This window comes from Pipistrellus hanaki, assembly GCF_964339955.1.
Source record: "Pipistrellus hanaki genome assembly, chromosome: 18".
Lineage (NCBI taxonomy): Eukaryota > Metazoa > Chordata > Mammalia > Chiroptera > Vespertilionidae > Pipistrellus > Pipistrellus hanaki.
In genome coordinates, this window is record NC_140520.1 from 23297515 (window position 1) to 23324747 (window position 27233).

At 43.5% G+C, this 27233-nt stretch overlaps 1 protein-coding gene and 1 long non-coding RNA gene across 2 annotated transcripts in view; both read right to left on the reverse strand.

The window, feature by feature from the left end:
• The window catches only part of LOC311613123, a 141068-nt gene that overhangs the window by 56091 nt on the left and 57744 nt on the right, over positions 1-27233 (reverse strand). The window lies entirely within an intron of this gene.
• The window catches only part of NIBAN1 (niban apoptosis regulator 1), a 120491-nt gene that overhangs the window by 56091 nt on the left and 37167 nt on the right, over positions 1-27233 (reverse strand). Inside the window, exons 2-5 of the mRNA XM_084866582.1 lie at positions 18807-18937; positions 16014-16145; positions 10318-10432; positions 6856-7023 (exon numbers count right to left, since the gene is read on the reverse strand). Of these exons, the coding sequence (XP_084722708.1) occupies positions 6856-7023; positions 10318-10432; positions 16014-16145; positions 18807-18937 (546 nt within the window). The remainder of the gene's footprint in view (positions 1-6855; positions 7024-10317; positions 10433-16013; positions 16146-18806; positions 18938-27233) is intronic.

Sequence of the window (27233 nt, forward strand, 5' to 3'; positions counted from 1 at the left end):
TAAAATTCAATTTGATTCAATATTGAACTAAATCGTGCAAGTGTCAAAATTAAATGTAAAAAAGGCATTTGATTTAACATGGGATTTCTGGGATAAGCGCTCAGGCATATAATCTCAACAGCAACAGATTCCAAAGCTTAATCACTGTTTTAAGACTCACTCTATCACAAGTACTCTGGGATGTCATAATTGTCATGAGAGATTGAACAATCAATCAACTTGTAGTAGAGGCTTGCGGAGTGTCATTTCATGATTGTGTTTTTTTCATCAAAATCCTCTGGGCCCTAGCCAGTTTGGCTCAGTGATAGAGCATCAGACCATGGACTGAAGGGTCCTGGGTTCAATTCCGGTCAAGGTTCTGGTTACAGGCTCCATCCCCAGCCTGGTCATGGCGCATGTGGGAGACAACCAATCAATGTATCCCTCCTCCTACTTGCCACTCGCTCTAAAAATCAATGAAAATATCCTTGAGTGAGGATAAACAACAACAACAAAAAATTCTCTGGGCTCTTTTTTTATACTATTTTTTTTTCAACCCATGTGCCTTTATGCTTCCCAGATATTCTATTGATTTTTCTTCCTCAGTGTTCAAGGTGATGGGGGCACTCACATTGGCTTAATGGTCATCCTAGCTGTTTTGCGGCTTTCCATCTCCTCTCCAGAATCGTCATTCATCCAGAGGATGGTGGCTTCATAGTATTGACATATCGACAAACCCCTTCACTCACTCATGCCAATGTGTGTACCAAGGAGGCCAAACCACATTTACTTATAACTATCATCCCTAAAATCCTACTTAAATTCTGAAATCAGCTTGGCTTTAGTATTAAGTTACTAAGTCACGAGTGTCTTTGAACCATTTTATGAAACATGAGGTATCTAACCAGTACCAGGGAGACACAAAGGATGACACGAGATTTCCCTCAAGGCCCTTGGATAGAGTGAGAGAAATAGGACCAGTAGGCAAGAAAAGGAATTATGTAGGCAGAATGTAGTGAGTATTTGATCTGTGGGGCAGATAACAGGTGCTAGCGAAGCTCTCCCTGTGGCCTTCATGGGAGGGATCAGACTATACAGCTTGTTCTCTTGAAGAAGCAACATAATGTGAATTATGGGTGAGGAGTGGCTGTTCCAAGGTGTATTAAAAGGCCAGAGACGTGCACATAAAACTTCCGTGTGACTTGGGCAGGAGGGGTAGTGCAGCAAAGTTGGGGAACAGGAGGCTTATGCTCGAGAACAATAGGAAGCCAGACACAACCACTCAGTCTCTTTAGAATGGCATATTTCATCTTTTGGACAGTAGCAGTGCCACTGAACGATTTTAACCAAAACCTGTGTTTAAAGATGATTTATCTGACCCATATAGAAGGAGATGGCAGTAAGTGGCAAAGGGAAGATCAACCAACAGCCTTGTGGCAATGTTTTCTACGAGTCCCAAAGTAGGGCGGTAACAAGGAAATAGAGCAGAGATTCTGGCAATTGAGTATGAAGAGGGTGAGTCAGAGGGCCTGAGTCACCAAATTTCACAAGGCTCTGTTTTCCTAATAAATGTGTTTCTTAAAGCTTCAATAGTAAATTCCCAGCCCCATGCAGCGAGTGAATAAATTAGTACTTAACACAAAAGCAACAATCCATTGTACTCGAATGCTTTAATTTTGAATGCAAGCATCTTTAATACGCGGCACCGACACGCATGCCCTGAGCTTTTGCCTGCATGGGCACGTTTGCAAATCTACCTAAGGATGGAGGGTGGACATATCTTAGAGCCTGTCCCAGGCGCCAGGCCCTTGGCCAGTGGCCAGGGACACAGAGATAAAAGACAGCCTGCGCCTTCTTCAAAGTCAGCCAGGTCTTCAAGGACCACGGCCAGGCTGCTGACTTCCCCCTTGTGTCTCCACACCAGACTGCGCTCCTGATTTCCAACCCTGCCCATGCATCTAAGAGACCTCCTCGCCTGAGATGTCTTCTTCTCAACATCCGCAATACTGGACATCGACCTCTTTCCCGGGGTCTCCACCGCAGAGAATGGCAGAAAGGACAGCTCTTGCTTGGGTTGCCCGCCTCACTCCCCACATTATCTATCCTTAATTTCTGTTAATTCCACTTCCTGGATATCTCTCTAGTCCAGCCACCTTTCGCCATCTCTACAGTCACCTCTTCGGTGCCAGCTACCGCTATCTGGTGCCCGGTAAGGCTTTGTAAGTGGTCTCCTGGCATCCCAGCCTGCAAGCCTCCCACTGACCACACACCAGCCCGTGTGACCTTTCTGAAATGAATGTATGACTGAGTGGCTTATCTGCTTGAAACCCTTTAAGGTTTCCTGCTGCTGTTAGAATAAAGTGCAAATTCCTTAATACGCATTGCAAAGCCCTTTACAGCCTGGACCAGGCCCATCTTCCCATCCTCACTTGGCTTCTCTCTCCGCTCTAACCCCAGTCCCACAAAACCCTTTCAGCTCCGCTAATGGTCCGTGCTCTCACTCTCTTCCTGGCCCCCATCTCTTCTATCCTGCCTGCCAGAAACCCTTTCCCCCTTTCCTGCCAGTTCCCATGCCAAGAAATGATTACCCTGAGCCGCAAGGACAGATGCACATTACTAATGGCCATTACTCCACATTGCATGTGTTCAGCACTCTACATTTGCTAAGAGTTTTTGCTATATCAATCTAACTACAATGTAGTATAAATACAATATTTTGCAAACAAAATTCTGAAGAATAGGACTGAATGTGGAGCATCAGAACCATCTTGGAATACCGTGGTTTTAGGTTGGTTCCCATTTTGTGGCAGTGGACATTTAGATCCTGGCCTTCCCTCACTGGAGACAAGGGATTGCTGAGTAAATCCAAAAGGGCAGGGTCAGCAGGTGCTCTGGGCACATGTTATGCAGTAAGTTGGCTATTTAGTCCATTGTGTTGGAGAAAATGTTTCTGCTAAAGATTCATTGTGAAGCTTTATTGTGGCTGTTCAATGAAGAGGTGCCAAAAGTAAAACACACACACACACACACACACACATACACGCACCTCTGTGCTCTTGGAAGTGTAAACCATCTTGGAGGCAGCTTCCTCTCTTGAAGGAAGAAGGAGCAGAGAGCCCTCTCTGTCCTTACCTAATTTATGACATTTTGTCCAAGAACAAACAAGCTGTAATCAGGTCCTTTGTCAGGGTTAAATAGGAAATAAACCCAACCCACAAGGAGAAACAAGAGAAGCAGTTCTGGATTCAAAATGAATGGACATGGATACCAAGATCAGTTCGAACCCAGAACTCCCAGGGCAAGTGGGCTGGGTAGTGGTGGGACTTGAGCACTAAGGGATGTTTCCTGGGAACCCCAAGTGACAGACTTCCTTGGTGGAACTTACCAGGAAGGCAATGAAATGATCTTCCCTCGACTATCCCTTGAGGGCATCATGCTACAGTGTCAGACAGAGAAATACAACACTGTAGGATCTCACTTATATTTGAGATCTTAAAGACAACACACACACACACACACACACTCACACACTCACAACCAAACTCATAGAAAGAGAAAACAGATTGGTAACTGCAAAAGCAGGGGGCAGGAGGTGAAGGAAATGAATGAAAAGGGGTCAAAGGTATAAACTTCCAATTATAAAATGCATTCTGTGGGGTGTAATATAGGACAGGTAACCACAATTGACAATACTGTATTGTATATTAAACACTGCTAAGAGAGTAGATCCTAAAAGTTCTCATCACAAGACAAAATTGTAAGTATGTGAGGTGATAAACATTAACTAAAATTTGTGTGGTGATCATCCTGTACTATATTCATATATCAAATCATGATGTCATACACCTCGAAGGAATACAATATTATAATTCAACTAGAGGCCCGGTGCACAAATGTGTTGTACGGGTGGGGTCCCGCCGGCCCATCCCAATCGGAGCCCATCAGGCTGGTTGGAGGCGGGATGCTGGCCGGCTGGCCCTGCCCCTAATTGGGGTTGGGGTGGGGGGCGATCAGTATGGGACCAGCTGTGGGGAGGGGACAATTTGCATATTAGCCTTTTATTAAATAGGATAACATCTCAATAAAACTGGGGGGAGGGGAAGATCCCTGAGGACTTGTGAGTGGACGAGGTCAATAGCAGCCCAGCCTCCGCTGCTGGAATATCTCAGACCTAGTACTCAACAGAGGTGCCTAAGCCAATGGCGTCAGAGAAGCAGGGGGACAGTGCTGACCCTCGTCCCCTGGGGCAGAGGTCAGCAGCCTCCTGAAGGCCCCTCAGGGTGTCAGGCCTGGATCACAGCCCTAATTTGACATCTAGTTCTAAACTCTTCTGGTAACCACAAAATGAATAACAGTTACCCAGGAGTCTGCAAAACCTCTCACTGGATTACTCATTGAACAGCAGGTAGGGATGGAAACAAATTTTAAAAAGTGATTCCGGGAAGATGAGTGGTGCTCTGTGCTGTCAAAAACACGGACACAGAGGAGAGAAGGGAAAGACCCATGAGCTCATCGGCACGGGACAGGCAAGGACTGTTCCCTGCAGTGTTTTGATAGTCCCTGGCTCAGATCGGAGCTACGGGAAATTGTGCCAAGTCACATGAAGCCTGCAGAAGGCATCCGTGAGGAAAAGAGGTTTCTGGACAGAGGAATGCGACACGGAAGCAGGGCAATGTGACTAGACCTCATTATCTGAGTGCCTTTGAGAGCACGCTGGAGAGCAGAGCTGCGTTTTGAATCCACTCAAACCTACCATAAATGGTGTCTAAAGGCAGGCCGGAGGCTCCCCGGAGAAATTCCTATTATGTCCGTGGCAGGGGAATGAAGCAAGTCCCATCTGGCTGGGCCCAGAATATTCTTTGCTTAGGAAAGCTTGTGCCAGTTGCATTTAGAGCCGACTGCATGTCTGTACTAGACCAGAGCCCGAACACAGAGGTGTAAGCGCCCTGAAAAATTAGCAGACAGAGCCGGTGGTGCGGGGCGAGCCTTTGTTTCTAAGCCTAAGGCATCTAAACCACAAGGCGAGATATTAATTAGGTATCATTTTTATAAAATCCCCAACTGATTATGAGACAATATTATGACCAATGTCGCTCAGAGTTGCTATAGCAAAATACAGTGGCATTATCTTTTTCCATTAGTCTATCCATATGCAAGCTAACATTAAAAACTGGCAGGTGATTCCGTCTCTCCCCCCCCCCCTCCCTTGGGGCTGATATTCTCAGGTAAACCCCAGAACTTTAAAGTAAGCGCACAGTTGGGGGGGAGGGGCGTTCATGACCTCAGCAATTGGGTTTCTGGGCTGGAGGGGCAGGAACCAGTGAGAACTGAGGTAAGAAGTTTCCCCCCACCCCCAACTGCCTGGTTCCTGCCCCTCCAGCCCAGAAACCAAATTGCTGAGGTCACTAATGTCCTCCCGAATGTGCTTACTTTAAACTTTTTTTTTTTTTTTATATTTTTTATTGATTTTTTTACCGAGAGGAAGGGAGAGAGATAGAGAGCCAGAAACGTAGATGAGAGAGAAACATCAACCAGCTGCCTCTTGCACACCCCCTACCGGGGATGTGCCCGCAACCAACGTACATAACCCCTGACCGGAATCGAACCTTGGACCTTTCGGTCCACAGCCCGACACTCTACCACTGAGCCAAACGGGTTTCGGCCCGAATGTGCTTACTGTAAAGCACAATGAAATTGGCCCTCTCTACACTAATAAAAGAGAAAGATGCAAATTGACCTTTGCCACACCCACCAGCCAATCACGAGTATGAAAATTAACTCAACAAAGATGGCAGGTTAATTTGCATACACAGGTGCTAAGCGGCCTGGGATGGGGCAGGACACTTGAGTTGTCACCATGGTGACAACACAGGCGTTCTGCACCACCCCAGCCACTCTGGGCCTCTGGGCAGCATGGGCAGGCCGAAAGGTGGCTCCAGCCGAAAAGGAGGCTCTGGCTGGAACGAAGGCGGTGCTGGCAGCCAGGGGAAGGAAGGCCCATTCTTGCATGAATCTTCGTGCATTGGCCTCTAGTTAGGAAATAAAGGCCCAGCGGGGTGAGGTGACAGCTGCGGTGTTACCTGCGCAAAAAGGCTGAAGTACTGGGCTCCCTTCTTCACGATGTCGTGACCTCTAGCTCCTCTCTACCACATTACCTTTCAGAACTAAGTTATCTTGTGAAGTAGCTGTAACTGGAGGCGTCCTGGAGTCCAGAAAGCCAGGGTTCACATCCATTCAGCGAAAGCGTGACGTATTAGAATGAAATGTCTTCATTATAGACATGCATTACATCCACACCTTGAGCACAGTGGTCTGAAGCCACACCACTGCAGGTGTGGTCCATGAACCTACGACATCACCATCCCTGGCAGCTTATCAGAAGAATAAAATTTAGGGCCTGCAACACACCCAGTCCATCCAAATAGCTGAGAATGGAGTCCCCAAATCTGCATGTAAGTTCTCTAGGGCCATGGTCGCCAACCGGTGGTCCGTGAGGTCCGAAAGGCTGGCGACCACTGCTCTAGGTGATTCTTATGCATCTTAACGTTGTAAGGAACTGCCATTCAGAAATAAAGAAGGGAATAAAAATGAATGTCATGAGGACTAGGATTTTGCCAGGGATAGGGGACATGTTCTTGCTGTCCCTTAGACTTTTAATAATCAGGGAAAAGGAGGAGGATGGATTATATTGGCACACAGTTGCATGTGCGAAGAAGGCACCTCAAGTGCAGGCCTTACAGGTGCCATCAGATACCTGCTCCACATTCTGTCTCTCCGAGGCCTCTGGACCGGGCTAAACAGCCAGCACGCTGCTGGCCTTGCTCCCTGTTGCAAGACTCTTGCTTAGCTTGGGGACAGGAGGGCAGGGGTGCGTACCCTGGTTCAGGTGCCGGATGCAGTCGCTCAGGAGGGCGTGGAACTTCCTCTGCTCGGCGGCCTCAGGGAAGCAGAAGTAGCCGTGCCTGAGGAACGGCTGCCACAGGTACACCGGGAACTCCTTGGGCGGCACCACAAAGGGCGGCGCGCTCTCCTTCTCACTGGATGCTGCGGGGATATCGAAAACACAAAGACGTTTTATACGGCGCATCTTCTATTTAAAATGCTTATTTCAGGCTGTGAAGGGACCTCTCTGGAGGGCAGGCCATGGGATGGAAAGGTGGTGAGAGAGGTCTAGGGAGGAGGGACTGAGAGTTCAGGCTCCTCCCACATCTCTCCACCAGCTTCACCTGTCTCAGGCCACCTCCTACCCCACAGGGACTACCAAGGCCATTGGACACAACCTTTCCCAACTTCCTCACATCGACGAAATGCACCCACAGAGCTCCCTCTTCCCGAGTGGTCCTCTGCAAGCTACTCGGTCCAGCTGTGCAGACCGCCCCCTCTCTTCCCTAGGCCCTGTGTCACCGGGTCTGCTCTGTTCCCTGCACTCTCTCCCTCCTCCCTGTCACTTGTCTTCCTGCCATCAACCCCTGTTCTCACCTCAGCCTGGTTCCTGCCCCTCCAGCCCAGAAACCAAATTCCTGAGGTCACTAACGTCCCCCTGACTGCCAGCCTGTGGCTTCTTCTTTATTATCTGTCCTTTGAACATGACCTGAAACATCTGTTGCTGCTAACCCTACCTTCTTTTGGAAACACTCTCTTCCCATGACATCCAGGAGCTCGTCTCTCCTGGTGTCCTTCATGCTTTTAAAACTCTGCTGTTTCTTTGTCACCTTTCCTGGCTCCTCTGCAGCTTCTCTCCATCCCCCAGTTAAGTGCTGGTGCTTGCTCCCTGCTCTGTACTGTACTGGTTTCTGCTCCACTCTCAGTCTCCCCTCCCCCGAGGTGCGGTCACTGATTCCATGACTCCGCATATCACCTCTGCGGTCCACAGTACCTTTCTTCCTTCCCTTCAGTCACGATTTTCCACTGAAAGTTCTCATTCATCCTTCAAAAGTCCATTCAAAGGCCCCCTGCTCTGGGCGGCCTTTATTGACACCTCCCTCTGCCACCAGACAGAGTTGGCTGCTCCCTACCTTGTTCTCCCAAAATATTGTAATGATCTGTTTCCATGTCTGGCACCCACACTCAGGGTGAGGGGCACAGTCTCAGATAAGCTCCCTCGCTGATTCCCCCCGCCCCCCAATCTACACCACTGCCCTGAGGCCCCCAGAAGCTGGAGACTGCATCTGACTTATCTTTGTATCCTCAGCACATGGCACAGTCATGGAACCTAGTGGATGCTGGACTATAGTTTGTTGAATAAATAAATGTGCTACATTGTCCTAGGACATTTTTTAAAAATATATATTTTATTGAATTTTTACAGAGAGGAAGAGAGAGGAATAGAGAGTTAGAAACATCGATCAGTTGCCTCCTGCACACCCCCCACTGGGGATGTGCCTGCAACCAAGGTACATGCCCTTGACTGGAACCAAATCTTTCAGTCCACAGGCCGATGCTCTACCCACTGAGCCAAACCAGTTTCAGCAATCCTAGGACATTTTAAAAGCCTTAAGCAATGGGGACTTTTCCCTCTTCCCTCGAAATCAATTCCAAGAGACTCATATTAAGCCAGTCCACTAAGATCCTGTTAGTCTCTAGCTATCTCTCATTTAACCTTTTACAGCAATTTTCCAGATGCCATTAGTCTGAATTTTTTCCCAAGTTGAGTCACAAGGATATCACAAATGATCTACTGTAGAATGTTCTATTTTTAAAACCCAGAAGGTCACAGATACCATGAAAAAAAAAGTCATTGAAATTTGCCCCAATCTGAAGCCCTGAGCTAAATAGTATTAGTCACACAGGACTGGTGTTTTTTATTCCTTTTCATTCCTTCCGATATGATATCAACAATAAATCAATACACACATTGTGTGTTCTGAATGATTTCATTGGAAAGTCCTTTTGGAGAGATTCTGAAGGGTCGTATGTTGATATTCCCATTTCCAACAATAGATCCAGAGCCACAGTGACATATACATAGACGTTGAAAGAAAATATAATAATATGTATAGTGCACACAAACTGTTGTTTTAGCCTGAATTACCTAATAATAGTTTGTTTAATCTAGGTTTATGGCCCATGTACTAATCTAATAATAGTGCTATTAAAAACACTATGCTAAGCATTCCTCACCAAAAGAACAGTGGAAAAAATAACTATATTTTCTCCATAAACTCTAATGAAATGATTATACCCGTTAATAAGAACCAGCACTCTCTTCAAGAAACAAAGTAATTACTGTGCAGCATGATTTACACAAAGCCAGATGGGATTATTACATTATCCACAGTTCATGAATCTCTATGCAATGCACTACTTGGCCTATATATGCATATTATCCATCACTTTTTCTACATGGAAAACACAGAATGAATGAGAACCCAAGTGCATTAGAGATGGAAAGATCTTTCCAGATTTCCAAATTCAAGGCCCTAGATTTGGAGGAACAGTAATCAGAGAGGTTTAGTAACACTAGGGCAGTGGGCGGCAAACTCATTAGTCAACAGTGCGGCAAACCACAGCTCGAGAGCCGCATGTGTCTCGCGAACCGCGGTTTGCTGACCACTACACTAGGGGAGCACCTGTGAAGTGGCACAGTTAGAACTAAATAAAAACCTAGTCTTCCAATTCTCAGTTCAATGCTCTTTCCATGGCAGCCTTCAGCTATTATTTATAAATATGCTAATTAAGTCAATGTTTTTTTACATCGTAGCTATGAGTGACTGGAACGCTTGTTAAAAACGTTTTGTCAATTTAGGATACTCTATTGCACATCTCCCTCAAATTAGAAAAATAATATTCCCCGACATGCTTACTGAAAGATGAGGTTGTACATTCCAAAGACTGGGCCTGTCTGCTTATTGCTGCTGTCCTGTGGAGCTGTGAAAGCCACCAACGTATTCCCCAAACCTTCCGATGTCTAACCAGTTGGCACGTTTCTGAAACGCTCGAAACATAGCAATTGAGTCGTGAATTACTGAATGTGGTTTAAAAATAACAGGAGTGGTACAATGTTTACCTAAATGAGGGAAATCACATCTCCCATCTGTCTGTGCTGTGTATGTGTCTGACCCAGGGTCTCTCAACTTCAGCAGCTATGGATATTGTACGCCAGATAATTCTTCGTTGTCAGACTGTTCTGTGCATGGCAGTAGGTTTAACAGAATCACAGGCCCCTCCCCACTGCATGCCTGCAGCGCCATCCTCCCAGCTGTGACCACCAAAAATGTCTCCAGACGCTGCCCAGTGTCCCTGGAGGGTGAGACGCCCCTCCCCCAATGGGAGTGGCTGGCCTCCCCAAGCACAGCCAGTCTGGGAATTCGTCCTGGGAAAGAATGCTCAGCAACTCACCGAGCGGGTCTGGGAAATGCCTGTCAGATAATAGGTTGTATTCCTCTTCGGAGGTTAACACTTTGCCACCCGCTGGAAGGATTCGGCTTTTAGGAGCAGCTCCTTTCTGATAGGCCTGGGAAAGGAAAGGCATAAATGAGTGATTATTTCCCCCTCCTTTTGGGATTTTTTGAAAAATATCCAGAATATTAGAAATAGACAGACCCAGGTAAGCCATTCCCACACTACGTCATTGAGTAAGAGCCATGTATTTAAAAATTACGATTTGTGCAACGGCTACTTGCGAGGCCTTACTTTAGTACATTTGTGTGATGCTCACAACATGGGAAGCCAGAGTCCCTAACATCAGGGAGATTCACGGAGAAAAGCATCATCTCAGAAACTTCTAGAAACCCTGTGCCCCGGCAGGCACCTGAGTCATTCTAATAACCACAAGGGCGATGATGCATGCAGACACTCACGACACATGTGCAGACCGATGACTAATGTGACTGCGGGACAGGTGACTGCAGTCATGGTTGCCATGGATTGTCACACAAAACATAAAAATGATGCCGTGATAAATATGCCACCGCTTTGCCCTCTGACATGAAACTGTTTTGCGGTTTTTAATTTATTTTATTGTTTTTGTTTGTTTGTTTTATATCTTTTTATTGATATCAGATAGAAGAAGGGAGAAGGGGAGAGAGAAGCATCAATGATGAGAGAGAATCATTGATGGGCTGCCTCCTGCACACCTCATTCTGGGGACTAACCCTGCAACCCAGGCATATGCCCAGACCCAGAATCAAACCCTGACTTCCTAGTTCATGGGTCAATGCTCAGTCCCTGAGCCTCACTGGCTGGCGGGCATGAGACTGTTTTGCAGTGAAGTGATCTGGGATGAAATAGCAAGGCCATGACATCAGAACAAATTCTGGCCAGCGGACAAACAGCCCCACTGTTGGAGGAACGTAAAAGAGGTGTGAGCATGGCTAAGGCACTCAAGTATTTGTTAAGCAGATAAGCCCACAAGGACGTACAGATAAGATAAATTTTAAGTGTGTGCGTCTGATGGCAGGGATGAAGTCAAGGCAAAATGTTGAAAATAACGGGCTGAAAGCAAGCTGAGAATGGAAACCAAGCAACTGTGCGACCCAAATGTAGCGTGTCCTCTTGGGAATAACCAAAAATAATGGATTGGGGCAACGTGATCAGGACAAGAACGCATTCTCCCTCACTAAGGCAGTGACTGAAGAGACCCAAACAAAACAAACGCTCGTATCTAAGAAGGTTGCTTTCAGACTTGTGAAACCCGCTAATCAACTGGTAAGCACGTCAGGGGCCCGGGGGCCTAACGGAGGAATTGAAAGTTGCGTGGTTTTGAAAAAGTTCAGAAGCAGCTTGACTGAGACTGGCCTCAAATCTAAACTGTGTCATTTGTTACAGCAGGCCCCAATCTGGGCTTTTATGAACAGTGCATCCCTCAATCCTAAAAACAGCACTATTATTATCTCCCTTTTATAAACGAGAAAACAGGTTAAATAACCTACCAATGGCCCATCGGTGAGTAGGTGACAAACCCAGGGCTCATACCTGGGTCTGTCCAGCCCAGTGCAACCATACAGGAAGATCAAATTAAATGATTATCCAATGAGAATGTTTCCTTTTTCCTACTCAATTACCAGCCAAATAAGGCAATTTATAGGCACTTAATGTATAACTCTTAGGTGTAATTTTTAAAAACACCCTTCTCTAAATGAAAAAAAAAAAAAGTTAAAACTTGGAGGAATTATGGCAAACTACACGCCATTTTTTAAATTTCCAAGTTTTTAACACTTGCTTATTATCAAATTCAGTAATCATAGCTTTAAAATACGCATCTTAATATTACGTAGCCATAAAAAAGAAAAAATTCTCATCGTTTGCAGCTACCTGGATGGAATTGGAGAACATCATGCTGAGTGAAACAAGCCAGTCAATGAAAGAGAGACACCACATGACCTCACTTATTTATGGATGATAAAGAACATTATAAACTGAAGAACCAAAAGATAGATATAGAGACAGTAAAGCAACAAGCAGACTGTGAAAATACAGCGGGGAGGTTGGGGAGATCTGGGGGAGATAAGAGATCAACCGAAGGACTTGTATACATGCATATAAATACAACCAATGGACACAAAACTCTGGGGAGGGAGGGTATATACGGGAGGGGGGGGGCATTGGTATATGTACAAAAATAATAATTTAATTTAAAAAAGTATATTATAAAAAATAAATAAATAAAATAAAATACGCATCTTTAAAAATCCAAACTGGACCATTTGAAAACGATGAGCAAAATAATTTTTAGTACTTTGTTATTGTCTAATTCAGTAACCGTATCTGAAAAATCCAAACGGTTTCACTTGAAAATAATGAGCAAATAGATTGAACGTTTAAAAAATGAAAAGAGGAAAAACACCAGTTTTGATTCAAAATGAAACTTCAATTAGTGCCAAATATGGTAAAAACCATAATAAATATAAGAGGAAGCTCTATGAGTGTTTCCTCCCAATTATTTAGTGGTAATCAGACAACTGCTCTCCATTGGGCTCTGCCAGTGCTTGGCTATGAGCTATGGACTTCAATACACTCATTTTTAAAAGAATATATTTTATTGATTTTTTACAGAGAGGAAGAGAGAGGGATAGAGAGTTAGTAACAGCGATGAGAGAAAAACATCGGTCAGCTGCCTCCTGCACACCCCCTACTGGGGATGTGCCTGCAACCAAGGTACATGCCCTTGACCGGAATCAAACCCGGGACCTTTCAGTCCGCAGGCTAACGCTCTATCCACTGAGCCAAACTGGTTTCAGCTCAATACACTCATTTGTTTAATCCTCGCAGCAACATCATGAGGAAGGGATCATACTTACCATTTCACAGATGAGAAAGGTGAGGCTCAAGGAGATTTATGACTTATAAAAGGACACTTTTATAAAAGTGTGTTTCAAAGTCCACAATATTAACCATTCTGCAATACTACGTCTTCTCAAGCTTACCTGAGAGGACATCGTATTATAAAATACAAATAATGGTGATTTGTGTCCAGTGTGGCTCAGTGGTTGAGTGTCAACCCATGAACCAAGAGGTCACCAGTTTGATTCCAGGTCCGGGCATGCCGGGGTTAACGGGCTCGATCCCCCATAGAGGGTGTGCAGGAGGCAATGATTGATGATGTTTCTCTCTTGTCAGGGTTTCTATCTCTCTCTCCCCTTCCCTCCTCTCTCTAAAATCAAGAAAAACATATTTTTAAAAAATAAATAAAGGTGACTTATTATCATTATGTATGTAGGGTATTGATAATTTGCTGCAGAGAGCACATCAACTGTTGAATAAAATCCTACTATAGATAAGCCGAGAAAATATTAGCTTAATGAATGTTGCAAAGAATAAGACTACTCAACGCAGCATTGCCTAATGGCCTGTGGAATAAGTTAATATTGTACTTTATTTCTATTTTCCATCAGAAACGGGAAGGAAACACATTGGTCTGCTGGCCGGAAGTCTCCTCCTATAGGTTTAGTGTCAAGAGAGCAAAGTTTTTGGGGTTTTTTGGTTGTTTTGTTGTTGTTGTTGTTGTTGTTGTTGTTATTTTAATATTTTTATTGATTTCAGAGAGGAAGGTAGAGAGAGAGATAGAAACGTCAATGATGAGAGAGAACCATTAATTGGCTGCCTCCTGCATGCCCCCCACTAGGGATCAAGCCCACAACCCAGCCATGTGCCCTTATTGGAATCAAACCCCAGACTCCTAGGTTCATAGGCCAACACTCTCTCCGCAGAGCCAAACTGGCTAGGGCCAGGGAACAAAGTTTTAAATTTGTTACTACTAACTGGAAAAAAATAATAACTATTCATTTCAAAGACAGCCTGAGATTCTATGTAGATTTAAAATGTGTACAGTAGGAGATCTGAAAGGAACTGTTGGGATCAGTCAGCCTAATTCTCCAGTTTAATGGGAGCCTAGCCTAAACGTTAGTTTTCCTGATTCATGGTCCAGTGTTCTTTTTTCTACACCACTATACTTTCCATGTGGAAAGAAATAGGGACCAAGAAAAACAAGCCCTCCTGGGTGCTAGGCACTTTACTAATGTTCTTAATCTCATTTCCCTCCATATTTCACAGACAAGATAAATAATAAGATAACCTGGAATAAGTTAAAAAGAAAAAAAATCCATAAATATAGGTGGAATAAGTATGTGAAATGCTCTGGATTCCTAGGAACTCAGGAACATTCAATCACAATCTTTTTTATCTTCACCTCAGGATGTTTATTAATTTTAGAGGGAGAAGAAGGGATAAAAAGGGGAGGGAGAAAGGGAGGAAGGGAGAGAGAGAGAGAGAGAAACATCTATGCAAGAGAGAAACTTTGATCAGTTGCTTCTTTCATGCACCCTGACCAAGACTGAACTCACAACCTAAGTATATGCCCTGACTGGGAATCAAACCTGCAACCTTTCGGTGTAAGGAACAACACCCCAAGCAACTGAGCCACCTGGCCAGGGCTCACTCATAACCTTATTAAATAATTCCTCAACCACCTGTCATGTAGGAAGCTTAAGACTGGGGAGGCCCTGACCAGTGTGGCTCAGTTGGTTAGAGCACCGTCCTGTGAACCTAAGGGTTGTGGACTCAATTCTCAGTCAGGGCACAAACCCAGGTTGTGGTTCCATACTGTCAGGACACATATGGGTAGCAACCCATAGCTACGTCTCTCTCACATGGATGTTTCTGTCTCTCTCTCTCCCTTCCTTTCTCTCTAGAATCAATGAAAAGCACATCTTCAGGTGAGGATTAAAATGAATGAATGAGTAAATAAATGCTATGTGGAGAGACTTGGAGACACAGAGCAAAGAGAGAGGCAGTGGGGCAGTGACTGAGAAAGACCTTGAAGCTGAATGGTCACAGGAAAGGCTCCTGCACTGGTCACGAGGCATAACCTGTTTTCACACTCACTTGCAATGAGCTGTTCCAAGTCTGTCTTGCCCACTAGATTGCAAGCATCTGTCTGCAATAGGCCCAGACCTTTCATGATATGCGGCATATAATAGGCGCTCAGTAAACATCTGTTAACGGAAATGAGTGCCTGCTCGAGAGTGAGTGCTTATGGAAAGAATCAATCCTGCTGAAACAGGTTTGGCTCAGTGGGTAGAGTATTCGCCTGTGGACTTAAGTTTCCAGGTTCAATTCCGATCAAGGGCATGTACCTTGGTTGCGGGCACATCCTCAGTAGGGGGTGTGCAAGAGGCAGCTGATGGATGATTCTCTCTCATCAATGTTTCTAACTCTCTATCCCTCTCTCTTCCTCTCTGTAAAAAAATCAATAATATATATATATATATATATATATATATATATTTTTTTTTAAAGAACCAATCCTGACAAAACCAGTTTGACTCAGTGGAAGAGCGTTGGTCTGCGAACTGAGGGGTCCCAGGTTCAATTCCAGTTGGGAGCATGTACATTGGTTGCAGGCACATCCCTGGTAGGGGGTGTGCAGGAGACAGCTGGTCGATATTTCTCTCTCATTGATGTTTCTAGCTCTCTTTCCCTCTCCCTTCCTCTCTGTAAAAAATCAATAAAAGATTTTATAATAATAAAAAAGAATCAATCCTGATTCTTTCAGTAAGAGTATTGGGAGAAGCCAGGGTAACAAGGAAATACCTTACCTCTTTGTTCTCATAGCTCTCCACAGCAAAATCATTTTTAACCACCACATATCTCTCCTTCCATTTCTTTAGATCTTCGGCAAACTGGGATAGTTCTGCTTCATACAAAACGGTCCCAGGATCCAATGGTGGCTTAAAGAAGACGAATACAATTAGTTACTGCCACAAAAGATAACATGCCATGCTACCACTAAGTCTGGCCCTGGCATTTCAAGGAATATTTCAGGAAACTGACATCCTGGAGAAATGGTTGCTTCTTCCTCTCCCTACACACTTCCCTCTCCTACCCTCCTGATCGGATGCAAACATTTGTCTTATTGATATTTTTGTGGCTTTCATTTCCCTCCATGGTGCCACAGAGACAACACTATGCCTGGGATGCACGTGGCACTTGATAAATCCTTGATAAACTCTGTGGAAGAGAGGGAGGGAAGCAGTTAAATTGTAGACATCAAGCCCAACACCAGGAATATGCCTCAGTTTAAATCCTGAAAAACAGAAAAATGAACAGGCTGTTCCCCTATTCATCACACCTCCGGCAGCCTCAAAAGTCAGGTTTGGCTCAGTGGATAGAGCATCGGCCTGTGGAGTGGGGAGTCCTGGGTTTGATTCCTGTCAAGGGCACATGCTGGCTCAGTCCCTGGTGAGGGGGCATGCAGGAAGCAGCTGATCGATGATTCTCTCTCACCATTGATGTTTTTATCTATCTCTCTCCCTCTCCCTTCCTCTCTGAAATCAATAAAAATAAAAAATAAAAAGTCAAAACCGGTTTGGCTCAGCGGATAGAGCATCGACCTGCGGACTGAAAGGTCCCAGGTTCGATTCTGGTCAAGGGCATGTACATTGGTTGCGGGCACATCCCTGTTAGGGGGTGTGCAAGAGGCAGCTGGTCGATGTTTCTCTCTCATCGATGTTTCTAGCTCTCTATCTCTCTCCCTTCCTCTCTGTAAAAAAAAAAAAAAAATCAATTATATATATATATATATATATATATATATATATATATATATATATATATATATAAAAGTCAGGCTCACTGGTTTTCCCAGGCCCCATAGCCTTGGGAGCCAGGCTGTAAACCCTGAGCCTGTTCTCACGGAGACCCTGTTGGCTCTTCCATCAAAGAATAGCAGGCAAGCCAGCACAGCCCAGTTCTGCATCCACTTAAAAGTTGGAGGATTTCTCATTAACTGGTGGCACGGAGGCTGTAGGAGAGTCTCTGTAAGAGTTCCAGCTAGGTTTCCCAGAGCTACTTGTGGAAGGAACCATTCCCATCCTGCCTCACGGTGCAATTCCCGATTTATCTCAAATTACGGAACTGGATCTTCTGTCTTTTACATGAATTTACATCTACTTTCCCTTTTATTAAAGATCACATAGTAATGCCTTTAGGAACTCATCCCTCCACTTTCAAGCAACATTTACAGGAACCACCCAGAGAGGATAGAACTGCTCATCTTTTTCAGGGATGAAATACATTCCCTTCCAAATCCTGGGGCTTAGTGTTCTGTCCTCACAAATAACACTAATATAAACACCCAATGGGAGTCTACAGGTCCCACGTGGTCTAGTCCCTACCTGTCACCCATTGGTCATTTCTCCTCCCTCCTCCCTTCTTTACCCTGCTCTCAGCCTTCCCAGTGTGCTGTGGCTACCTCAGGGCCTCTGGACTTGCTGTGGCATCTGCCTGGACCAGTCTTCCCACAGATGTGCACACAGCCTCCACTTATTTCACTCCTGTTTCTCCTCACATGCCACCTCCACACAGGGTCCTCTGAACATCTGCTCTAAAAGAGGACTCCTGCTCTATTTTTCCTTAATAGCATTTATTAGCTCCTGATATTCATTTGTTTATTGTCTGTCTCCTACATTTGAATATAAAGAGGAAGCAGAGAATTTGTCTGGTTCCCTAGTTCTTGGAATAGGGCCTGGCACATGGTAGATGTCAATGATTCTTTGTGGATAATTGTGATAATAGAGCAAAGAAGAAAGAATAAGTTAGGGGATTAGAAGAGAAAAACCCTATTTGATCAATGACCAAAATAAAAATGACAGTAGTACAAGGCACTAAAATTAAGACTTTGTAAACTGAACTTCACTACATCGAGTCAAATTTGCTGGTATCAAAGCATCAAGGTGAGGAAAAAAATAAAACTGGATCATGCTATTTTTTTAATATGGATTACACCACATATGTTCTAACTTCCAGGTAAATAAGACTTTTTTTGAGCATGAAATGACCTGAGAACACATTTTTTTTATAATTGTCATTCAGATGAATGCTTCTTTTAGATATATTAACTTATATAATATAAGCCTAATATGCTAAGTGTCCAGTCATCCAGTCATCAGTTCAACCAATCAAAGCATAATATGCTAATAATATGCTAAGGCTGTTCAACTGCTCGCAATGATGTGCACTGACCCCAGAGGGCAGACTGTTGACCAGTCAACCAGTCGCTATGATGTGCACTGACCACCAGGGGGCAGACGCTCTGACTGGTAGGTTAGCTTGCTGCTGGGGTCCAGCTGATTGGGACTGAGCAAAATGGGCCGAACATGCTTTGGAGCCCTCCCATGGTCCATCTCCAGCTGGCCAACCTCCTATATCCCTCCCCAGCTCTCTCACAATCCAGGACCCCTTGGAGAATGTTGGAGAGCCAGTTTTGGCCTGATCCCACAGGTCAGGCAGAGGGACCCCGCTGGTGCAGGAATTCGTGCACCGGGTCTCTAGTGAATTATAAAGCATTACTCAGTGGAAGGAAGATATAAAGCCAAATGGTCATGGGTTACCTTGGTCTTCAAAATTTGTGATGTTAGATCTCTTTGTTGTTCTACTTCACTGCGCACATGATTGCAGAAGGCCACAGAGTACTGGCGACTGTAGAAGGGACTGAAGTTTTTTATAGCAGCCTCAGTTTTCCCTGGAAAAACATGGATATTAGAATTTAGACATGTAGAGTCTCTCACAAAATAGACATAAATTTATATAATTCATAAACACTCTTCCAGTATCTTTAACATCACCGGTTCCCAGAAATGTATTACTCTGCATGTGCTGAGAACCTTGATACATGCTGTGCATGCCTTTCTCTCTCTGAGGTCATCCTGAGAGACTCTGTTGTCCTTAAGAACCATCCATCCAGGAACCAATAGAATTTTTCTTCATTTGACATCAACAACTTGCCACAGCCATAAACTCAACATCCTTCCAATCCTCTATGACTACCAGCCTACCGCACCCTGTTCTCATTTCAACTGGCTCTTCCTTCCTCTCTACCCCCATCATTCAACTCCTGCACAGCAATAATCTCAGGATCCACCATTTTAGCTCTGCACACTCATCACTCCATTTGTCTTCAGATGCCTGAGGCTCCAGCCCTTATCTTACTGATCCATAACCCTGGATAAAACACCAACAAACTATTTCTTCTACTTCTGGTCCTATGTTTCTGGTTTAAATTGTGTGTGCATGTGTGTGTGTGTGTGTGTGTGTGTGTGTGTGTGTGTGTGTGGTTTGAAGCATCATATAATTACTGTCACATAAAGGTAGAGCAAAAACCTTTACCAGTCTAGAGACCTGAGTTCTGGTCCCAGTTTACTGAGACAGAAAGCAGCTGTATGACCTCAGTCAGGTCACTCATTCTTTCCGGGTTCCAGTATCCCTAACTCAGTGGTTGGCAAACTGTGGCTCGCGAGCCACATGTGACTCTTTGGCCCCTTGAGTGTGGCTCTTCCACAAAATACCACATATCCTAATTAAGTTAATAAAAATTTATCTACCTATATAGTCTAAGTTGAAAAAATTTGGCTCTCAAAAGAAATTTCAATCATTGTACTATTGATATTTGGCTCTGTTGACTAATGAGTTTGCCGACCAATGGCCTAACTCTAAAGGAAGGTGTCCACTAGTCCACACTGTTCTTGGAATCTACGTGACACTGAAGTATAACCATGGAAGTACACCTGCCCCACAGTAGTGACCAACCACTTCAATATAGTCTCTTGGTACCAGAAGGAAATAAGGCTGAGAATCAACCATGTGGGGGCAGCTCAAGGACTCAAGATAGAGGGAGAGTCAAGCACTGGGAATAGTCTTGAGATTTTCCAACCTGTGCTTAGCTTTAAAGTAAGGTAGTTGCAAAGGAAGGAAAAAAAGAAGAGAAATAAGAGAGAAAGGGCAAAGAGATCTTTTAAAGCAGATTCGAAATCTTGACAACCTTTCAGAGACTTGCTAGTGAGAATGGAAATCAATACAGGTCCCACTGACTGTGCCTAAAAGCCATTAGTCCTTGGAATAAGATATTAGCTTGAGAAAAAATAAACCTGACACAACATTCCAAAATATGTTTAAATACTTTCAAGTGAACTTGGCACAATACTTGTTTTCCAGTTTGATGTGATAGTCAATAGGGAAATATTAAAATATACTGAAAGGCCGAGGCCGGTTTGGCTCAGTGGTAGAGCGTCGGTCTGCAGACTGAAAGGTCCCAGGTTCGATTCCGGTCAAGGGCATGTACATTGGTTGCGGGCACATCCCCGTTAGGGGGTGTGCAAGAGGCAGCTGGTCGATATTTCTCTCTCATCGATGTTTCTAGCTCTCTATCTCTCTCCCTTCCTCTCTGTAAAAAATCAATAAAATATATTTTAAAAATAAAATAAAATAAAATAAAATACACTGAAAGTTATTTTATGGGTTGAGATACTCAATACAAGAACCTTGAATCCGTGACTGTCAACTTCTACCCTATAAATCACAGCCCCAAACACCCACAGTGTAGGAATAGTCTCTTTATGTGAACGAGTCTGTTTTAGCTCAGGCGTTTAGGTCTCATAATATGTATGAGGTAAAGGGGACCACCTCTTACTTATTCCCTCAATAAAATGCATTTCCTGGCTGTGTTTATGGGCTTTAATAATTATTACTTGTAAGGTGCTTTGAGACCCACTAATAATAGGCTCGGTGGAAATGCAAATGAAAGCTCCTGTAATTTAAACCAGGCATGCTTTTGCTTGCTCTGTGAGTTTATGGTATTACTATTAATCAATATTTGCATAACACTTTAATACACTCAGGCTTTATAACTGTCTAATTGGTTATTATTTTCATTAGCTTTTATGTAGTGCATAAGACATAAAATTCAATATCCTTGTCTGTAATTTTCTTATACAGAAGTGAGTCTTCGTTGAGAATTCCCACAAGGAGAACAAGTCTCACCTCACTGAAACATATAAACGATGAGCAAAATGTGCCCTTTAGATCCAAATAACCACTATATTGTCCAGCAGAAGAGCAGCCTGCTAATATCTGGTGCTAATTTTTGCACTCTGGCAAGAATTTGGATTTAAATGAAAGGAGATGGATGTTGTTTTATGTGAGCTCTACAAAGCCTTAAAAGCTGATTTCCTGCCACACCACCAAGCCTCCCTCAAGGATGCTTGGTTTCCACAGAGGTGCTATGATGCCACCACCGCCTCCCGATGTGTGAGAAAAATGCTTCTGTGATTTGAAAATTGCATCCGGTGCCATCAATGCATCATCCACCAGGCAACACTTATAAAAAAAGGAATCCCAGCTTCCTTGGGTAATTAGCCTAATGACTGATTCAAAATGTGAATAAAATAGCCAACAACATCACAAGGTATGGGGAAGAGAGAACCAAAAGCAACCCCTGAAATGCATCTAGGTTTTATATTAAGCCTAACTAAACCCCAATGAAGGGAAGTCCAAAGTAGGGATCGTGATACTTTGAGAAAAGCCCAGTGCTGGGGCAAAATGCCACGGTGGTCAGGACCATGGACTCTGGAGTCAGACAGACATGGGTTTGAGTCCCATCTCTGCTTCTTAGCAGCTGTGGCCTCTCACGTGGCTTCCTCTTCTATAAAACGAAGACCAGAAGAGCAATATCCTATTGTTATGGTAATCACATGAAATAATGCAGCCAAGTGCTCATTATTGGCACTGGCACATAGAAATAGTTCAATAACCCTTAGTCATTAAACTGATGACAATGATTATAATGGCCCAAGCCAATGACCAAGAGGACGTCCATTAGCTGAACTAAGAAATCAAGGAGAAGCCAAAAGCAGGTCTGTCCCTGTAGCCCTTTACCTGGTGCCATCAAACATAGCCTACGTTTTCAGAGATGCTTCGGGAACACTTATCATCACATGAGAGGTCCTCAGTGCATCCCCCAATTGAAGCTAACTGAATAAAACATTAACATTAATGAGTCAAAGCTAAAGCATGCGTTAGTAGCTGCGTTACAATGAGCCTCTCTCTCTGAGCCTCAATTTTCTCTGCCTATAAAATGGAGATAGTAAGACACCCATTTTCACAGGATTTTGTCTGGATTAAATGAGATGGTCTTCAGGTAAAAGAGTTTCTAGAGTGGTGCCTGACACTTTAGTTGCTCAATAAATTTTGGCTATCATTATTGTCATGTAATATCCCACCGGGAAAGCACTCAATGAAGTCCATCAGCTCATAGGCACCACATACAATAACTTCCGCTGAAACCAGCTTGCTTTCCGTTTTCAAGATTCTTGAGTTTTGCATTGCCTTCCTTCCCTACCCCACTCCCCAATTTAGCATTATATTTCCTTTCTGAATTTGTTTGTGAAACACAGTGCCAGATCTTGCACTAAAAGGCAGTGACTCAATAACATGAAGATTAGAACCAACGGAAGGACTACTTTCACATTTTGTTATACCGGCATTTTTTTGTAAACATTTCTTCTGATCCTACTCAATTATTGCAGCCTGTGCTAGGCATTGTTTTGGTACAATTTACTTCACCAGGCTGATCATTATACCCTTTAGGGTAATCACCACTAAAGCTAAAAAATAAAAAATAAAATAAAAAGCCTCTTCGACAGCTTTGTCCACAACTTTTTGCTTCAGTTCAACTTTGTAAAAGTAAGAAAAGTGTCTTCTGGCCCTTTCAAAACCATTTCAATTCGCAGAGGTTCAAAAGCACTGTTATTTGACTCCTTTTCCCTCACACTCACATTCAACCATGGGATCTTGTCACTTCTATTTGCAGAATGCACCCTCCTTTCCCCCCATCTCCCCACACCTTGAACCAAGTCTTTATCACCTTTTAACACAGTAAAAGTCTCTTCCTCTGCCCTTTGTCAGCATCACAGCAGAGCCAAAAAACTTACTAGCTTTCAGCTCTCGAAGAGAAACAAAAAAGTCAAACCAGAGATGGAGGCGGGAGTGCCATGGCTGTTACACAGATCCTGGAGGATTATGGGAGTCAAGCCACTGCATGGCCTAGGTGGCAGAGGCAGATTCTGGGACGTGGACAGATTGAGTCCAGGGCGGATAGAGCAGAACGGGAGAGGCTGAATCCAAGCTGGCCACCTGGTCCCGCTCTGGAGAAAGCCAGCAGGAGTTACCAAGGCCCAGAGGTTACAGCGGGGCTATGTCCTTCAGAACCAAGTCTTGCCATTCATGCTCCCAGGGAACTCCATTGAAAACTGCGAGAGGCACACCTCAAGTCACAGAGGCACAGTTCTCTATGTCCTGGTCTGGCACGTTTCACTGGACACACTGTTTCAAGACCATGCCACAACCCTTGTCAAAACCTTCAACAGTTCCCCACTGCTCCTCCCCAGAGTAGTGACCGCCTGGCCTAGCACCAAAGGCCCTGTGATCTGGCCCCCCTGCCTCTCTCTCCTACTCTCCTATCTCTCCTACTGCAACTGTACCTCCTGTCCCCTGTGCATGTCCATGCCTTCCTCCCTCCATCTCCACCTACATGCCCTGCCAGCCAGATTCAGACCCTTCATGCCCAGATGGCAACCCCAAGCAAAGAAGCCTTTTTGGCTCTCCCCCAGCTGCAAAGAGTCTCACCTTCCTTTGCATTCTCCCAACACTGTGTACCACCTTTGCTACAGCTGTTCAAATAGAGCTTATCTCCCCTCCAAGGGAGATAAGATTTATTTGGACTTATGTACTCAGCAAATATTTGTTGCATGAACAAAAGAATGGCTGCGTCAATATTTAAGAATAACGCAAAGAACAAAGCATCGGAATCATGGAACCGACATCAACACCCTAAGAAAGGAGAAAGGCACATTTCTCAGCCTGAATATTTATTTCAAATATACACTCTTAAAGCCCAACTCATTTGTTTTTGAGGAGGAAAAAAAAAAATCAGACTCTTACTGATTAATTCCTTTTAAGTTTTTAAGTGAATTTTGTCCAGGAAATTATATGTGGGAAAGTATTTACAACAAAAGCCTTCCTTTGCTTGTTTGTTTTTCTTTGCTAGTCTGTAAGCATGGGAATTATATAAAGCTTACATTAAATCTGAAGGACCTAAGCGATTTGTATATTTTCTCATTCTCAAAGGTTCTTTGCTAAACTTCCAGTTCTGTCATAGTTCAACTCAAATCTAGTTTTTAGCATGACTAGTAGTTTTCTTCCTTGAAATATACTGTTTATAGTGGATTATTCCCAGGGTCCCTATTATTCCCAATGTCAATGTCAATATGACATATTATAAAAATCTTCTCTGAAATACACAGATTCTCTCCTGTCTCACTTTCAGAAAAAGCAGTTCGGAAGTACAGAAAAATATAGAAAAATCCCAACACTATGTTCGCTATATTTCCTTCTAATGTTTTTTACATTTTTAAATAGTTGAGATTATTATATTTTGTATCCAGTTTTATTTACATAACATTGCATCCTTGGGGTTTTTTTTTTCTATGACATTACTTAGATAAATTAACATATTTCAGATGTTACATTTTTATTGTTATTATGGAAGAAAAAAAATTTTTTTAAAGGTTTATTTTAACAAAGTAGCTGCTTCCTGGGAATGAGGTGAATCCACCTAGGAGAGAGGGTCAACCAGGCCTTTGGAAGAATTTCTTAAAATTTGTTGAGGTTTCAGGGGAAGATTAATTTGGGGGAACAAGAGAAGTGCCTCTAAGATATTTTTAATATTTATAAAATAGAGCACACTATCCATTATTTCTTGTTTTCCCTAGAGTTTCTCAGACCATAAAAGCTTAAAAGTCCTGATGAATTACAACACCTGCTTTAGCCTCCAGTGTCTAAGCGCCATCACTTTGCACCTTAGGGTGGGGAAACCAGAACTCCCAATTCACAACACAAGCGTGCAAAAATCTAATTACACAGAGCAATGCCCAAGGACTCTCTTTTTTCTAGTCAATGCCTTAGAGAACGGGGGTAAATTGAATTCTTCCTAATTGAACATACCTGAACTATTTTTTAAGCACATTTAGTATTGGTGCGTGAGTGACTGGTTTTTTTTAACAGACTCTACTGGGCAAAGTCAAAAATTTTTCCCTGAGGAGTCTTGATGCCAGCAAGTCCCTGAATTCTACCCGACAGAAACTCCACTTGGAGCTAAAAATAAGAGACGTGTAAACCAACTCACATTCTCTGTGATTTACTTCGGCTATTAATCCACAGAAGAAACACACACACACCCTTATGATCCCAAAGCTTATATTAAATGTACAAAGCCATTCCAGCACCCTCTCTGTCCACATGCAGAAGGCATCTGGATAGAAAGCAGACGCGTTCAGGAACAAACAAGAGAACTGTTTCCTGGTTTCCAAAACTCACACTCACAGAGATCCAAAACTCTGAGTTAGGCTTGCCATGTACTTGACCTTGGGCTGTTAGAGACCCTCAATTTTCCCCAACCCCTGTCTAAAAGCGGGCCAGCACTTTTAATTTGGTGCATTAAGTGCATCCAGTGAACCCACATGCACTTACTGATGCAACAACAGCTCCAGTGGGTGAGGCAGAAGATAGAACACTTTTCTGCAAATGATCACAGCCCCTAAAGTAAATGAAGATTCCCATCCCTCACTACGTATTTAGAAGAGCAATAGCTTCACGGGTTAATATAAGAACGAGAATCAGGAGGGACATTGAAAAAGGAACACACTCTACTACTTTATAAGTCACAGTTCCCTTTACCTTCCTCTGTGAAAAATAACAATGCCACAGTGGTCAGCTATTCCAGAGAACAGCTTTCTAGAACCAACAGACCTTCGGTCTGGTCTCTTTTTTTTAAGGGAAGAAACCTATAGGGGAAAATAGATATGCCCGTACTTTAATGCACACGTCTTTCTTGAGCCATCATTAGGTGGAAGCTAACTTTAATTTTTCTTCCATTTCATTTGGAAAAAGTGCTTGGAAATTTCCAAGATTATTTTGCCATTACCTCACAGCATGTGTCCAATTTTCTTATGACACAGCTGATGAGAATAAGTCGTGTTTATTTTGTCACTTCTCTAAGCTGTCTCATGCCCCCCAAGGAAGCTGAAGATTGGCTATCTTTTTCTTTACAGAAATGAGAAGGGTGTGAAGAAGAAAATTAAATCCATCTGATACAACTACATTCTCGGAAAGCATCCCAAGAACGCTGAATTCAGGAGGAAATTACAATATTCTTGCCCGTGAGACAACCCTTTGTGGGTTTTGAAGAAAACAGATAATTAAAATTCAGAAACTGAAGTAATGAGATTCTCTTTGCTCTTCTTGAGCCTAATTATAGTTATTAAATTCTTTCTGCATATGTTTTATCAGGGGCTCTCATTCCCAAATCCTGAAAACATTCTTTGCTTTGTGATTGCAACCATGCAAATGAATACAACAGGCACATTAAAGGGAATCAGGCCAGACTTAAAATAAACCAGGAAACAAGCCTAGGAATTCTACTAAGTGGTTCTCCTCGCAAACCAATAGGTTCTGGTGTCTCCTCCAGAATTATTTTCCTAACTATACTCTTTCTTTCTCTTCCTCCAACTTTCTACTTTTCTTCTTTCCACTCAGAAGTGTGTTTGTCTGAAATAGTTTCTCTTATAGTTGCTACTTCTCTCTAACAAATATATACCATTGCCCTGGCCTGTGTGACGCGGTTAGTTGAGTGTCATCCCACGAGTTCAAAGGCCCCTGGTTCAATTCCTAGTCAGGGCACAAGCCCAGGTTGCAGGTTTGATCCCCAATTGGGGTGCATACAGCAGGCAACTGATCAATGTTTCTCTCTCTCTCTCTCTCTCTCTCTCTCTCTCTCTCTCTAAAACACACACACACACACACACACACACACACACACTCACACACACTCTTCCTCTAAATCAATAAAAATATATTTAAATTATACACACACACTCACCATTGATGTAAAAAAAAAAACCCAAACATTTCTAGATAACTATGTTTGG